General features: G+C 37.5%; 3 protein-coding genes and 1 non-coding gene across 4 annotated transcripts in view; 1 reads left to right on the plus strand and 3 right to left on the minus strand.

The window, feature by feature from the left end:
* Positions 1 to 1717: 1717 nt before the first annotated feature.
* On the minus strand, positions 1718 to 1791 carry Trnai-aau. The gene has a single exon. It is a non-coding gene; the product is annotated as a tRNA-Ile (tRNA).
* Positions 1792 to 3011: 1220 nt separating this feature from the next.
* Positions 3012 to 3993, plus strand: LOC105568343 (cytochrome b-c1 complex subunit 9). Its single transcript, XM_012023944.1, has 2 exons — positions 3012 to 3544; positions 3868 to 3993. Exons 1-2 carry the CDS (start codon positions 3404 to 3406, stop codon positions 3904 to 3906), a joined length of 180 nt encoding a protein of 59 aa, XP_011879334.1. The 5' UTR covers positions 3012 to 3403; the 3' UTR covers positions 3907 to 3993.
* Positions 3994 to 4450: 457 nt separating this feature from the next.
* Positions 4451 to 15081, minus strand: LOC105568344. The gene is made up of 15 exons (XM_012023945.1): positions 14888 to 15081; positions 13526 to 13704; positions 13097 to 13279; positions 12755 to 12968; positions 12302 to 12519; positions 12016 to 12201; positions 11580 to 11730; positions 11206 to 11412; positions 7467 to 7528; positions 6829 to 7011; positions 6404 to 6617; positions 6021 to 6235; positions 5508 to 5702; positions 4851 to 4989; positions 4451 to 4768 (listed from the first exon to the last, which is right to left on the minus strand). The coding sequence occupies exons 1-15, from the start codon at positions 14901 to 14903 to the stop codon at positions 4611 to 4613; spliced, it is 2520 nt and encodes an 839-aa protein (XP_011879335.1). The 5' UTR covers positions 14904 to 15081; the 3' UTR covers positions 4451 to 4610.
* Positions 15082 to 16476: 1395 nt separating this feature from the next.
* The window catches only part of LOC105568345, an 11262-nt gene continuing 10856 nt past the window's right edge, over positions 16477 to 16882 (minus strand). Inside the window, exon 17 of the mRNA XM_012023946.1 lies at positions 16477 to 16820. The gene's annotated coding sequence lies outside the window, so the exon portion shown is untranslated. The remainder of the gene's footprint in view (positions 16821 to 16882) is intronic.

Genomic DNA, 16882 nt, shown 5'->3' on the forward strand with positions numbered 1-16882 from the left:
CAACAAAGGCATTGAAATCTCAAGGGCGTAAATATTTTATCGAGAACGCTTAAACCTCGTGAACGAAATAAATCGTTGAAGTTTTACTTATAATAAGCCGAATTGCTTATTTAAGCTTAATCGTTCCGAACGTTTAAGCATTGAATTGCCCCTGACTTTGCACCAAGTTTCGATTTCGACAGAATAACGATTGAAGTAGAAACAACTGCTTTATTTTCCGCGACGGCCAGAAAGATTATTGCTACAGAAACGAAAGTGAGTCGAAGTCGGTGCGCGAGCTTACGGCTTTGCGCAATCCGATGAAGCCTACGAGCATTTTCGCGCACCTGTCGTTCTACTCATTTTACGAATCAGCATTTCGTCGCGCGCGAAACGTTCGTCGCGACGAATACGGAGAGAGAAGTGGCAGATGCGCATTGTTTCGTAAGATTAAAAACGAAAGAACGTACTTGATAACTTATGCTTGATAATCGTACTTTGTTTTTACTAGGGTTGAGAAGTAACTCGTTACTTGTAACGAAGTTACAGTTACAGTTACTTTTTTTTGGTAACTCTAACTTAACTTCGTTACTTTCCACCTGTAACTGTAATTTAACTCGGTTACTTTATATATATTTTAAACCTCCACAGATCGCATTAGGCCTTGCAGTTGCGCATAAACGCCTTTATTCGACATTCTACAATTCTGATGCAGACTTGATATTTTTATTTTCATTGCAAGGTAACTGCAAAGTAACGATTCGTTACTTTTTGAGTAACTGTAACTAGATACTTTTGTAAAGTAACTTTCCCAACCCTGATTTTTACTGTTAGGTATATTTTATAGACACGCGCGTGAGCTACGATGCGAACCAAAGGGCTCTCAGACAGCTGAGAGAAAGTGTTTATTTTGTTGACAGTTACGACGTAGATACCACGTACAATACGTGCGCGATGATGCGTGCCCGTGTCCATATGGTAATGCGCGGGTATGTACATGGCGATGCATACTGACGAAAATTTTAAGTGAGAGATGACGTTTATATTTATGTATGGAGAGTTTTATTGACGGTTACACCGTTTGGAAGTACGTTGCAAACACCTGGTTAATTCTTTACTGACCATAACATTTTACAAACACTTAGAAAACTCTAATGGAAACGTTTGACATTTGCATCATTGCATCATTAAACGCAATTTGAAACACTTGGAACCATGAACATGTCATAAACAACTCCATGTTTAAATTTATATCTCACAGACAATTCAAAATAAATGTTTTAAAACTCAAATGAAACACTGACTCAACATTTAAACGAACTTCTTGCAAACTTTTAATATATTATTTTCGCCAGGATAATGAATGGATCGAGGTGCAATTATGCTATTTAAGTAACTCGTTGCGAACGAATGCAAATCGTTCACGCATGTTAGATTTCGAAGTGTGTCGCTCGACGATTGTGTCGGCTTATCCGAACAGTGTACGCCCGACAGAGTTCTGTCGATAATTAACGAGCGACGCTTATAATTCGATAAACGAATCGAACGTTCGATTCTGTCGGAGAATCGTAATAAAGTTATACCCCGCGCTCTTGCGTTTCCAACATCATCGAGTTAAAGAACATAATTAGTTATTGTTTATTAGTAATGTTAGCTTTCTATGTTCTCATTTTAATTTTACGTAAAAATCATTAAGGTTATCAGATTGTAAAAGAAATCAGAGTAAAAAAAAATCGCTTGGCCCATGAGGGGATCGAACCCGCGACCTTCGCGTTATTAGCACGACGCTCTAACCAACTGAGCTAATGGGCCAGACGTTAGAATTCTTGCAATCATTTCTCTTGATAAGTTATGGTCGGGTGTAAAAAATAAAGATAAGATAAACATCGCGAATAAATTAAGCGATTGTGTTCGTCGGTTTGTTTATTCAATAATTGCGGTAAAGTAATCGTTCTCCGTATTTTTTTTTGTTCAAATTTGTTCACGCCTGCTTCTAGGCAACGCGCATAATAATTCAGTTGAGCTGAAGTTTGAACGGGATACAATCGGTGGGCACGTGACGAGAGATCGGACAGACGCGTATAGCGAGTATGCGAGGGACCTGGAAGTATCCTACGGTCGTTATTGTTGCAAAATATCTTATATAAGTTCACGTAAGATTTTGTAAAATAAAAGTATTTATATATTGTACACAGATATACATATGTATAAAAATATACGAGCGTTTCCCGTGCGCCTCCTGGTTTCTATTCTTCTCCGATATTCTCGAGCGACAATTTCGTGTAAACGCCTTTTATCATCTAATGGCCGCAGGCAAATCTTTAAGGCCCGGTTTTACCAACGTTTAACTTTAAGCGTAGCTTAATCCGTTCTATTTCCAACTGTTACTTTAGAAAGAGACGAACATGAATTAAACCGAGATTAAAGTTAAGCGACGTTTGGTGAACCGGGCCTAAGGACCAGTTTCACAAATCGACTCCCTATCTTTTTTCATCTTATTATTTAAGAAGAGTCAGCGGATCAATTAACCTTTGGTTAGCAGTTAACCGACGTTTGTGAAACTTGCCCTAAGTCGATTAAAAGGCCGACTTGCAACGATGGAAATGCGCTGACACGACCGATTGTTTCTGATTGTCAATGGATTGCGACGTCGCGGCGACGTCATTTGGCTCGTCTCAGGCAGTACCGGCCTTAGGGCGGGGCGCGGTTGGGCGGTCGCCCAGGGCGCCAAGTCTGTAGTGGCGCCGCTGCCTGGTTTCACCTAGTTTGAGAGAGATTCCCTAAAATATAAAAACAAAATGGAGTTCGTCGTTCGATATTATTACCCTGTCTTTTCTTTCGCAAGAATTTCGAGCCCCTGAATTTGAATGGGCGCCACGATAATCTTGCTCAGGGCGCCAATGTTGTTAAAACCGGCACTGGTCTCAGGCATTTAAATGCAGATTTAATACATCGCGCCCTGACGAAACAGAAGTTAACAGAACACATAAATGCACACGGGCAATAAAGAAATGACAAAGAATTGCAAAACCTACGCAAAAGGTAATTAACAAATTTATTATCGTACACCCGTTCCATGTGCTACGTGTACATTTACAACGGTGAGATAGAATTTTTATATGCCGTGAATGTGATTACGTATATTCGTGAATTGTTGGAACGATGCGATCTCTCGAGAAAGACTAGTTGCTCTTCTCCGCGCGCGTTCAAGATTTTTCGAATGCGTTCGAGTATCGAATGCGCCGCTTGAAGTTGCCGCCCGCGGGACGTCGCTTCTGCTAGCGCGATAACTTCAGGGCGAAGTTGCTAGATCCCCGTGGTTGCAAAAACATCGCCCGGAGTACGTCGGCCCTTCCACCGCTCCGGTCAGACGGTCACTGCTTTTTCGCGAGTAAGAATTCTGCAGGTGCGGAAAACGTAAAGAATGGGATTCGGCGGCACGTTGTACAATCTCGTCCTCAGACGCACGTCCACGTTCACGATCGCCGTCTTAGCCTCCGCCTTCGTGTTCGAGAGGGCATTCGACATGGCCTCCGAGAAGATTTTCGACAATATTAACAAAGGGGTGAGTGTCCGGCCGCGCTTTCGCCCTCGTCCTTTACGTTTTATTCGACATCGCGTACTCGCACGATGCCCCGAGTGTCGGTTTCTCCGATTGAGGTTAATGTTCTGAAATGAGGTTATGTCACGTTATGTCACGAAAAGTTATTTCACACGCTAACGATATTTTGTAAAAAGAACAGAACAGAACATTGAAACTCGCGTCGTATATTTTAATTTGCGAATTAACGGCATGGCGCGAGAAGCGGCGCATCTTAATTTATGTTCTGACACTTGAAGGAGACACGAGGCATTGATTGCATAACAGATATCCGCTTTTTCTTTCAGAAACAATGGAAGGATATCAAGCACAAGTACGAGAATTGAATGGGGTACATTAGGGACAATATGAATTAGATCTACAGATATATGTTCTACGTCTGGATGTGTAAATAAATAACAAATTAGGTGAATTGACGTTAGTGAATTTATTCAGTTTCTGCGGTAGGTTTTCATCTCGTGTCGCAATATATGTGTATATATATATATATATATATATATATATATAGGGTTGGAAAAGTTACTTTATAAAAGTATCTAGTTACAGTTACAGTTTCTTCGCTAAAAATGTAACTCGTTACAGTACAAGTTACCAATTCTGAAAAGTAACGCGTTACAGTTACTCAAAAAATAACGAATCGTTACTTTGCGGTGACTTTCTTGCAATGAAGATAAAAACAATCAAATCTGCATTTGAATTGTAAAGTGTCGACGAAGGCGTTTATGCGCAAATGCAAGGCCTAGTGCGATCTGTGGAGGTTTAAAAATATATAAAGTAAGCTCTTAAATGTAACTATTAAATTAGTTATCGAAAAGATGTAACTGAGTTAAGTTACAGTTACAGGTGGAGGGAAAGTAATCGATAGATCTATTTTATGTTTATTTCAATTCATTCTTTATTTGTATATAAAAGAGTAAATAATCATTCCGTAGTTGTAACAGGATCATTATTTTTGTCATAGAAAGCAGTACTGTTGCATGACAGTCTTTCATGTCTTAAGTATAAAAACGCTCGTAGATGAGTATTGGACTTATTTCTGATCGGATCTTGGATTGCGCGCATAGGGACCCATAAAACGACCAGCGAAGAGAGTCTCGCTCGTTACTAGATCAACGATGGCAAAAATAAACGGCCTGTTTGCTACGAAAGTTGGCGCCATGTTAGCCATGAGAGGTACGACTGCGAGTTCTGCAATTTAAGCAACGAGCATTAGCACAGCGATCTACAAACATTGATACACTGAATTGTATTGCATTACGGTGATAATCACCTGTCACCGCGGCAGCGACGGTTCCCTCTTCGTCGACCTCTATTTTAGCATTTTGAATTATATTTCCTAGTCGCAAGAATTCATTGGACACGATTCCAGTGAAATTCGCTGCCGGGCTGAAAATGTCCTGCACGCCCATCTGAAATAGAAGTTTCCTCATTTAATTTACTTCTTTTCCAATGATACATAGTGGACGTTAATGTATCTATAATAATATAATCGTCTATTAAAAAATAACGGTGTACTTAGCGTTAGGTGTTAGGTTTCAGTTGGTATGATAATGACAGTAATTATAATTTTATACTACAATTTTAACTTAGGTCCTTAAGATATACAATCAATTAGAAAATGAAGAGGCCGTTTAGGACCGGGCATAGGTGTAAGTAGCCAATTAAATTAATAAGTGAATCCATATACCGTATTCTTTCCAATGTAACTGGCGCGCAGGATAAGTTGGAAAGAATACGGTATATGGATTCACTTATTAATTTAATTGGCTACTTACACCTATGCTCGGTCCTAAACGGCCTCTTCATTTTCTAATTGATTATAATTTTATCATGGGAAAACTAAAAACTGTTTATGTTAATAATTATGCTATTAAATAGCGACTTATACTCAACGCGATTAAACGTCAGTTAATACGTTAATACTTACGCGCGTCAAGGGTGGACGCAAATCTAATTTGCTCTCGATGCTAAATCGCGGAATAGAAAGCACCATTTCGGTTTCGTTGAGACTAGTGAGCAGCGTTTTCATCGGTACGTACGAGAGATCCTTGGATAAAATCTGAAGATCCGGGTCGCTCTCCTCGTGCGCTGGAAGGAATACCAGCATAGACGTCCTGCCATTCTGAAATATCAATTTTATGAACCAACTTTACATAACACACACTTGAAATATATTCACTGTTTTTACTCAAAGAGAATTAAAAAATCCCCTTTATAATAAATTAAGATAAAAATGTGTGATAAATTTCATGCTTTATATTTTCCATATTATATGAAAAATGTACTCTCGAGTCATGTTTTTAGAGGCAAAAGTAATATTACTTTAGCAATTAAACATATATATATATATATATATATATATGAGATAACGTTGAATAAGTTCTTCGTAAAAGCGTCAAAGCGTTCGCGCTAGCTTGATTATGTAAGGATCAAATCTTACCGAGTACGGGATTTCCACGACATCAGCGTCAAGAGAAGGTATATAGCCATATCGATACTTAGAAGTGTTCTCCATCATAGGAATATCCTGACAGCCGCTGTGGGGAACACGGAAGCACCGTACACGCGTGGCGTCCCTGTTGAAGGATTTCAGCCATCGTCCCTTGAAGTACAAGGCCGAAGTTAACAGCATCTGAGTATCGGTGCCAAGAGTGCCTGGAACAATGACAAAGTGCCTTTTTGTTTTAACTTGGAAGACCATGCAGTGACTTTGAAGCTGGAGAAGACATTTCTCCAGTGCGTCTCCAGAAATCTAAAAATTACGTATTGAAGGGGGGAGGGAAAGCATCTTTTGCTAGTCTCAATAGAACTTAAGTGAAATACCAGGCTGAATGATCGAGTTGATGTTATTCCGCGTGTTCTCGCGAACCCAGGAATTGATGATGGCGGCCGCGTCGGTTGGATTATTGAAATTCAGCTGTCTGATATCGGTTCCGTAATAATTACGCAAGGCGGTCATATAGTTAGCAGATGCCGCAAGAGTCGGATTGATCCACAAGCGGGTCGCCACGTCGATTTCCGTGCCATTTTCATGGCTCTAAAAAAATAATGCGCAGACAACGTGAGCAGAGAGGCCGGGCAAACTTTTGACGCGAGAGAAAGGCGCATCGGTATAGCTTCGACGAATTTTCTAGTCCAGATCAATTTTGTTAATGCGAATCAACATTAGTATCACTTTACGTTCACGATATCGAAGTTAAACCGATGTCGATATTTAAATGAAGCTTGAGTCAATGAATCTAGTATACTTTTAGGGGCATAAGAGCGCGTGACGCTATTCTTCTGATGACATATTCCTCTGGCGGTAATCTCAGAGCTGCGAGAAGCTCGTGGCGTGTTCGACCACCCGTGCCTTCCACCAGACTCGTAAGGGCGACTTTCGCGCTGGCGGGCGACAGTATCAGATTACCATCGACGTTCTCGTTTACTCTCTACAATCATTGTCACGAAACATTGTCACGAACATGAGGACCATTTTTACGTTCCAGCAAACACCAACAGTTACGTAACATCAATATTACAATTTCCTGCTCAACAATGTTACTGTTATGTAGGTACAGCGTGTGTTATATCACATGTAACTATTAGTTGATTTACTGGAGTGTACCTTAATTCGTGCATAAAAAGTTATCTCTTATTCTAGAAATTGAAAAATAATTCTGCAAAAATTACAAAAATTGAGGGTGAGGGCGTTATACTGCACATTTACCAAAAATGTTAACTCGACGAGAAAGATTTGAGCCAAGAAGTTTACTTGAAATTGAAAACATTCGACAATGCCCAAAATTTAACCGACTTTCTTTCGTCTCAGTTTTATTTCCATTCATTTAGAATTAATGCAAAATATTTTATTATATATTTGTACTTTTGTGAAACTCTTTCTCACCTGCAGAAGGTCAATGTTGAAAAAGGCGTATCGGTCCTCGGTGCTGATCGCAGCTGGAATAGCTGTAAGTAGGAGTATCTTACATTAATGCGCAATTTATTGGAAGAATCAAATTGTCATGCATTTATAGCATATTGCAGACGCACGATTCTTTATCGTCGCGTCTCTATAACAATGGCATTTCTAGTTTAAGCGCAATGTATTATTGATTATCTAATCGGGGACGAATATATCGTAATCGATCGCGCGCCGATCGGTCGCGTGTAAATTCTGAACGTGGAGAACAGCTGTAAAAAATGTAGACGTATAATCGTCGTAAAGATTATCATGTGACGTTGGCGTATCGAGAAGAATTTTCCTCGTCTGTCAAGCCGAGCCATTCGACAGGATTCTTATTTACATCCAGATATAACGGCGAAGATAAAGGACGATAACATCGGGAACTAATGGTCCGAGACGTCGAGTGACTTTAACGAGTGTGTCACTTCACCTTGCGTGCGGTGACGTAATCGCAGAAAATGCGGGCCTGATAATGGGCGATTTTTGTTTACGATGGAGCAGACGGAGTCTCGGATCATTGAGATCCATTTGTTACACGAGACACCGTCGGAAAGGCAAGAACAAGAAACGCGAGGAGGACTCGACGATAAATAAGTGATTCGGAGAATCGTATTTTTCGACAATCCACGACGAATCAAAGACAATTACATAAATCCGACTGAAGCCTCAGGCAACGTGATCGCTCAAGAAACGTTCAAGATTATTTTTCCTCAAAGACTCCTAAATAACGTTTAAAACCCGTCTTTTTCTTTTTTCTGCGAACGATACCTGCTAGGAGACACCAGGAGATCCACAGCGGCAGTGAGGACATTCTCTCAATTTGGAATCCGACGTAGATGTGTGACTGGCACGCTCGTGAATGCGTATATCGCGTGCCTCTCGGCGAGGCAGATGAACATGAATATAACGGAAACACGGATTGTCGGCAAGTGTAAAGGCTGAACTTCCGGCAAGGAGCCATCCCCACTTTATGACTAGATCCTCTCATTAGCTTCTCATCGTGATCTAAACACTACTACGCTCCGACGCGCCGACAAATCACCATTCGCTCGTGTACGAAGGATGTACACGAGATAAATTCGCGTAACGGCGCGATACGCGAGGCGACACGTTCGGAATGAAATACATAACGAGTTTGAGAATGAAGCAAAAATTGTAGGACGTACTATGTATTTTCCCAATTGAATTTTTATTTCGTCACTCTGACGCAAAAGAGATTGATATCGAAGTAAAATTGATATCCGCAGAAACTGCCTCAAATGAGAGGAGCCGATGTTGCTGGGAGCGAGGATTGAATGCGAAAGAAAATAATTAAAGAGAATATAAATGAGGAAGATGTCAAATTGAGAAAATGAAATAATAATTGATCCTTCGTAGTCCTATAAATATCATAATATAGTATCTTTTGTAATGATTTTAAAGATGCTTGCCAGTATTGGTATTATTAAATTGAGCATCAATTTAATTATGTATTCGTACTATTTCAGATTTAGTTTGGGACTGCGCTTTAAGATCGTCAGTAACGGCGCGTAATTTGCTTAGCTAAAAAATATACATAGATTTCTCACTGGGTATTAGGCACAATTTCCAGCCCGACTGTACAAGGCTTACTTTTGTCTATTTGTCTCATACACATACCGGTCAAGTTTACTTACGCCTTATATTGTTTAATAATTGATTGCCTACTACGTCACGTCGTCGTGATTATCCGAATGAATGAAACGCGATGCGTTTTACCTTGGAATTACGTAAACAAAATATATTGGCATGGGTAGACTGTTTATGCCTATATTATATTAGGTGCCTTTGAGTAAAGTCTTCGATTGAAAACTTCGATGATATTGAGAAAAAAGTTGAGCGCATATAAGTAACATACATTAATGAAATATTTTAATATATAAAATAGAGCTCTCTCTCTCTCTCTCTCTCTCTCTCTCTCTCTCTCTCTCTTTCAATAAAAGACAAACAATCAAAATATAAACGGCTAATAGCGAAAAGAAACTTGTAAAAGTAGTTTCGCCTTGGGATTTCCGTCCACTATTTCCGTCCATGAGCGTCATTGGAATGCCCCACCAGAGCTCATTTACAACAACTTTTGCGGTCAAGTCGCGATAAAGGTGCAACCCTTGGCCAAAATAAAAGCAAACGATTCACGAAGTCACAATAATTGATGATATGGATATAGAGCGAATGAACTGCGATTGGCAATGACGTCAGTAGTTGTGAAAATTTCCTAGTGCTATATACAATCATGCACGTTGATAATTCTGCCATTTACGCATGATAAGCAACGGGGGAAAACCCGAGGAAATATACTCGAGGAGTCCTTGAAAAATTAGTAATTAGTTTTAGAGGAGAGTCCCCCTACTGATGTAGGCTCCTAATATGAGATAGCAGGTTTTTTTCAACATCCAATTTTACAAATCCTTTTTCTCAAAACGATTACACGCATAATCTAGCAATGAATTTTCTACTAAGCACACCTCACTCCAAGGTATAATAAGTTTATGGAACCAACAGAGAATGCCTACTTGAGTTCAGCAGAAATGTCGCTAGTTCATAATAAATGAAATAAAATTAATGTAGAAATAATATAATATTTTATTTAGTGTTGATCGTAAACAAACAAAAGAGATATCCTTCGTTTGTGCACATATCAATCAATATTAAAAACTTGTAAGATTACCTGAAGAGTATTGGAGCTCAGGATTAAGTACGCGCATATAAGGTATCTTACATCTAGCAGATCCATTTAACATAAATAAATTTGTTCATTTCTTTGGTACATTGATACTCGATAAAACGCTATCCATCGAATATCGAACTTAGATTTGTAAATTTATGCAAGCGCAACATTTGCACCGGATATAATAAATTTTACTTATACAATATAATATATAATTATAATATGCATCCTGTTACACTTTGTAAAAAGAGCATTTAATACTACAATATTGAACGTATTGTATAAATCAAAGCGACAGGACAGTTAAACTGTAAAACCACTTGCGTCAGGCTTTTACGAACCACAATTACTAAATGCAATTATCTATTACAACGTAATAGAGCATCATGCAATGTGTTAATATAATAGTATGTTAATTATTCTATCCAGCATTTCCTTCTCCGAAATGTAAACTACATTCTACGTGTAGGGTATTTTATCTCAGAATTTTGTCGAACCCTGATTGAGAAGTATTATCTTTATCAAGAACCATTTGTAAGAAAGGATTTGAACGGACCGGATGTCTACTCTTAAGACACACAAGGCAATTATTGTACATCACTTTGAGAGAAAGACATAAAACGTAATGCATTAGCCTAAGAATGCAAGACAGCGATTCTGCTCAGGTCCAAAGTATAGTTTATATAGTGAAAATCCCTCTGATTAGAAAAAAAAACAATCCCGCGTTATCTTTTTCCCTTTTATGTTTTAAGATATACAATATAATCGAATTGGAGGAAAAATACTTTGCATAACTTAACAATTTCTGTTACTGTTAGAACAGGAAACTCAACATGGCATTTCTTAACATTAACTTAATACAGTTAAAAGATCAATGTAAAATTTGCTTAATATGATGAAACTTTAAACCCAGAATAGAAAATGGCATTCTATCCATTACCACTATAGCAAGCACCATCTCCTTAGTTATTAGATGACTTTACGATAGTTTACCAGGATTGGAAGTTACGGTCGTCGTGTCCGGATTAATTCGCGTGGGAAACTCCACGTGTACTTTCCCTGTATTCCCAGACATATTCAAAGGATCCTGAATTTTGCCTACGTAAAGAATAGTGCCGGTGGTCTCATCCTCGATGTAAAACACAAACGGATGATTGGCATGGAATGTGCCCTCTTCTATTTTATTTCCGATTTGTATTTCTGTACAAGGAAAAAATATATAAGCACAATAGTCATAAGGGGTAATTGAATAATTCAAGTTAAATAATTTGAGAAAATTATTCAAACAGTACGAAGCCGCGAAGTACATCACTTATTGCAATTTTAGTTAATTATTTAAATATATTTATTAAAGAGCATATATGTACCTGTTGCAGCGTAAGCAGTCGTCCCGTTTTCATTTACTTCTATTCCGGTCTTATGCACTACGTCGGATACCTGCAAGTGTCTGGAATCCCGTTTCGTTTTTGCTATACCCGTCAGCAGCGCGGTATCATCAAAGATGTCGCGAATGCCAAGCTATTATAAAAAAATAAGCACATGTTACCATGCATATTATGTACAATGTTATTTCGCATTGTAAAATGTGCGATCGTTTAATTAAAGCAAAAAAAAACACATTTTATACGTAGCGAAGATCATAATTCTAACTTCATCAATTTCTAGTTTCGCTACACTTGTCGCGTTCTTAACAAATATGACCCAATCGTGTTTGCTGAGGACATACTATTTGTCATAGTAAATATTTTATATGCAAATATCTCTTTTGCATATTCGAACGTGTGTAAAAATAGAGTAAGTTACCTCGCGCAAAGTATTCTCCAGATGACTCGTGAACTCGAACTTGAACTTCGGGATCCAAATGTCAAGAGGCAATTCCTGCATGGCCCACACATCTCTCGCCAATGTAAACGGATTAATCTCGTTGATAATGTGATCCACGCCTGTCAGCGTGTGCGGCAGTATAATATACATAGCGAATTTTGAGCCCTGAAAATTTTGGCATTTCGTAACGTTTGCATAATTATCAAGGATCACGTTTACATAATTAGCAACGATTCACTCGGGCTCTAATCAAGCTGTTACGTACGTCGTATGGAATCCGCAGGATCTTTGCATCGAGCTTGGGCGATTCGGCGAAATAAAATCGACCCACGGTATGCATGTACGGCACATTTACGCTCTCGTTAGCATTTATGTGAAATTTGGAAACTCGAGTGTTCTCGGGCGCAAAGTACTTGCGGCGCCAAGCACTCTTGAAGAACAGCCCATTCACAATCAGCATCACCGAGTCCTCTAAACCCTTTTCTGGAACATAAAATTAACGATAAGTGGATGTTATCTTAAGTCTCAACATTTAAAACTTACGATGAAGTCTGTCGTTTTCATTAAGATTAAGGGGCACAAAATTATTTTACAGACATACCAGATATTGTATTTACATGTCTGTATTATTATATACTTGCATCTCATAAAATATATTATCGAGTTTGGAATATAAAACACGCAGCAATAAATGAAGATAGTTTCGGGCAAGACTTACCGTCGTCTATCATCTTTTCAATGTGTCCATTCGTAATATTATTGACCCAAGAATTAACTTTGGTCGCGGTTGCGTGCGCGTCGGACAAATTAGCATTAATCACGTCGGTATTGTAAAAGGTTTTCACCGTTGCTGCATAGCGTTGTCTGGTCAGTACTTTCTCATCGATATAAATGCGCGAGCCGAAATTTAAAGTGTACGCAGAAGATGGAGCCTGTAAATAAATATCGCATTATGACTTTAGAAGTGAAACACGTAAAAGTATACAACAATCTTAGTAAAAATAGTAATTTCCATGCATTTATAAATTGGTACGTGATTTACGTTTTCATTAAGATTTACCTGTAAAGATCTCAGAATGTTATTAAACTTCTCGCGAGTGGCCAATGGGCTAACTGGAAGTTGCATAACTCCGGCTAGCTCGTGTGCAGTTTGATCCTGAGCTCCCTCATAAAGAAGCACTAATGCCAATTTTATGGATATCGGCGACAGTAGTACGTTCCCTCCATTTGCTTTGCCCAGACTCTGAAGAAACGTTAAAAATAAAGTATTAATTAATAAATTTAATCAGATTAAATTATCATTTAAAAACAGCTTTAAAAGTCTCTAAGGAATCTAGCACATCTAAAAAGATCTCTTTTTTTACATGTCTTATACATATAATTTAATTAGATAATAATTAATTTTACTCTGTTGGATTTACATTAGGAATCATTACTGATAAATTTACGAAGAATAGCCTATGCATAATAGATATATGAACACAAGTACCCTGAATAACATCCAATCGAATACGGTGAAGCGTTCACCCTGGTAGGGCACAAAATCTTCGTCATCTTCAACATGAGGAGTGGTCGACGAAGGAACGTTGGTTTGTGCGGGATTTGGCGTCACGGCGCAGGCACCTTCTTTTATAAAACCCACCGCAATTGAGAGGCACAGTAAATATCCTGTAATTAAGATTTCTTCACTTGAAATTTACATCCTGTAGAGGATTTTACCATTAATCGTCGATCCTTTCGTCCATTATGCTCAATTTAAAGTCAATCTTTGTTTAAGGAAGTGATTGATTGAAGTGTTTTTTTACTACAAATCCTTGAAAATCAAGGAGTGTGGTGTACACGTATATAAATATATATGTATATGCATTATTCGATTAATTTTAAGCGAGTTACGTTTTAACAAAATTTTAACTTCAAATTTGACATATTTTACAAAGAGTGGAAAATTCAGTTTAATTTATTAAATTAAAAATGTATAAAAAGTAGCATTCTTGACACAAGTAAATTTTAATTAAAGAAACGGATTGGTCGATAGATTAGTTAAAATAATAACACCATAACAAAAATAATTGGCATTGGAATTGTGCAAAGTAAATAATTAATTTTAAATTTTACACTGGGCCTATTCATATTAAATTATTTTATTATACAGCAACGTCCTTTCTTTGCATCAACCAATCTCTTGCTAATGTTCGAAGAAATAATATATTTGTTTCCGAGAATTTTCTACGATTATATGTGTCTAATAATAACTTTCCAGTTTGAAACTTGCACTGTTCATATAAATCATGTATTGTGTACATTCACAATCCCAGCACGCATTCCTAGATGTGATTCGATAATAGTGACCGCACAAATGCTTATCCGAACGGAAACCACATTTTTGTTGGCGGTCAGCAACCTCATTTGATACATAAAACCTTGAAGTACTTATAGTCTGTAAAGAAAGAAATCTGCAAGGATCTTAACACCTTTGACCTTCGATCTGATTGCATCTTTTACATTTATATCTATTGTCAGCTCTTCCACATTTTTCTGTAGAGCTTCCTTTAGGAGAATTAAATTCTTACACGTAGATTCAATAGCAAACTGGAACTGTTTCATGAACCATTTGAAAACTTTATACTTAAAAAAATTACAATGTAGAGATATGAAAATTTTTTAATCCGACAAATTTGAAGAGTATGATTGTTCCAATTAAATAAGACAGTAATTGCAGTGCTGATCGGGCAGATTAATAACAAGTTATGTCTCTACCATGGCAATTCTGTTGTCACTTAAAGATTTTAGAAAAAATTGAATAGAAAAGATAGATTTGTGAAAATTTACGAAGCAAAAAGAGATTACTTACCCAACTGTAGCCGCATGATCGGCGAGTCACTGCGCAGTGTGAGGACCTGTTGACCTCGGATGAAGCTTACGAATTAATGTGATTTTTCAGTCTTTGATGCTTGTGGTAGTCAGACCAACGCTTGCGATGCGACCAGTGCACGGCAAAGATCAAAACCGGTCAGCGTCTGACGATCCGGCGGATTATAGAGTCCATCCGCGAGAAAGAGTAGTGGTAACACACGGCGAGACGTGCGGGGAAATTGCCGACAGGAGGAGGAAACGGTACTGAACATGACTCAGGAGCGAACGATTCTACACGTGCTAAATCATTTATCACACATATCTGTACAAAAAACTTCTGCAGAATCGTGTAAAAAAATTAACAAAGGATCTCGTGTGGAAAATCTCCTATTCTATAATTACACATATGTTTAAGAATAAATTGCCAAAATGGAAATGTTTGAAAATATTCAAAAATATCAAATTAAATAATAGTACACACATATGTATAATAAATAAATAATAATAATAGATTAAAAAGCTATTATGAGAATGCAATCGCAACGAGGCTGAGGGCTACCGAGTTCAATTTCATTAAATTACTTTCAGGTAATCGCTAAGAAATATATATATATATAAAGTAATTACAAATAATTTACAAAGATACAAAATACATCATTTAATTACATACATATGTTTGCGTTAATATTCAACTTATTAAATTAAATATTTAATTGCTACCACAGTGCTTCCTAAAACAAATAAATATGCTTGCAAATTGGCACTAAATTCAATCAGAATTTTATAACAAAACTGATGTCCTTTATGGCTTCTCGCCAGGCTTATATTTTGCTTGCAAATTTGCTCTTCGTAAAACGAGGGCAAATTACAGTCAAAATGCAAAATTGACACATAGGTAAAAACCGAGCAAGAATATGCACACGGGATAATACAACAAATTGAGAGCAAATATTGAGCAAAACTTGCCGATACTTGATCATTCAATGTTTTTTTTTATATACCTTAAGTATTACCTCAAGTGTATCATAAATATGGTTACAGATATTTAAATAAGCACATCACAAATAATTCAGCTAAGTAATGGCATCTTGTTCATAATTGGTGCCAATTTGGTCTCACTTCATTCAGCAACAAGTCTATGTCTGCTGTCGTTGTATAAATATCAACTTAATTTGTGAATTCTGCATTAAATTTGTCGTTTTTCTGCAAAGAAAATTTATTACAGACGCCTGACAAAATATACTTTTTTCAGATTTAGCTAACTAGAATTGCTTTTTATCTCTTCTTTCAGAGGTAAAACATAAAGTAAGGAACGCGTAACATTGACTTATGTGTGACATTTATATTTCTAGCGACTTCACAATACTTAGAATTTGATATTATCTGACAAGATTATCTGATAGCATAATCGAGCATGACGGTGCGTTCAGGCGAAATTACCGCGTGGGGAACAACCACGCTCTTTAAAATAAATGATAATCAAATGATATCATACTTTGTAAACGTCAGTGAGTGCAGGATATGGGAACAAAAGAGGACATTAAAGATTTCGTGGAGACGTTATCGAGGACAATGTAAATGGCCATAAAGGTTTGATCATTTTTATTATTGAAACGCGTGTATATCGTTGTAGAACATCATTATCTAATACTAACAATTTATTCACAATACCTATAAAAAGCCAAACACAAAAAATCGTGTAACACTATAAGGTAAGGTGCAAAATAAGAGAGATACTAAATGCAAAAATGTAATCAAAAGAAATTCGACGAAAAAATACATAAAATTAAAGGTGTATAATATTAAAAAGTCGTTGCTCGATTCTTACTTTCATTCTATTGACTCTTATACTTTTCTAGCGCTGTGGAGATTATCGAGGTGACATCGTTCACGTGTTCCGGTGACGCGAATGTACGGGCGAATTCCGTTACCTGCGCAAACAATCAAATCTTTAAGTCCAAAGCTAACTATATGAATAAACATACCCAGCAAA

The sequence above is a fragment of the Vollenhovia emeryi genome, unplaced genomic scaffold, assembly GCF_000949405.1.
Source record: "Vollenhovia emeryi isolate VEMERY1.0 unplaced genomic scaffold, V.emery_V1.0 DF939130.1, whole genome shotgun sequence".
Classification (NCBI taxonomy): Eukaryota; Metazoa; Arthropoda; class Insecta; order Hymenoptera; family Formicidae; genus Vollenhovia; species Vollenhovia emeryi.

Coding starts and splice junctions, on each gene's coding strand:
- LOC105568344 (XM_012023945.1), bottom strand. Junction 12,969..13,096: donor ACATTCTGAGATCTTTACAG/GTAAATCTTAAT, acceptor ATTTATTTACAG/GCTCCATCTTCTGCGTACAC. Junction 6,618..6,828: donor GCGCTCTTATGCCCCTAAAA/GTATACTAGATT, acceptor TTATTTTTTTAG/AGCCATGAAAATGGCACGGA.
- LOC105568343 (XM_012023944.1), top strand. CDS start 3,404: ATGGGATTCGGCGGCACGTTGTACAATCTCGTCCTCAGACGCACGTCC. Junction 3,545..3,867: donor TCGACAATATTAACAAAGGG/GTGAGTGTCCGG, acceptor TTTTTCTTTCAG/AAACAATGGAAGGATATCAA.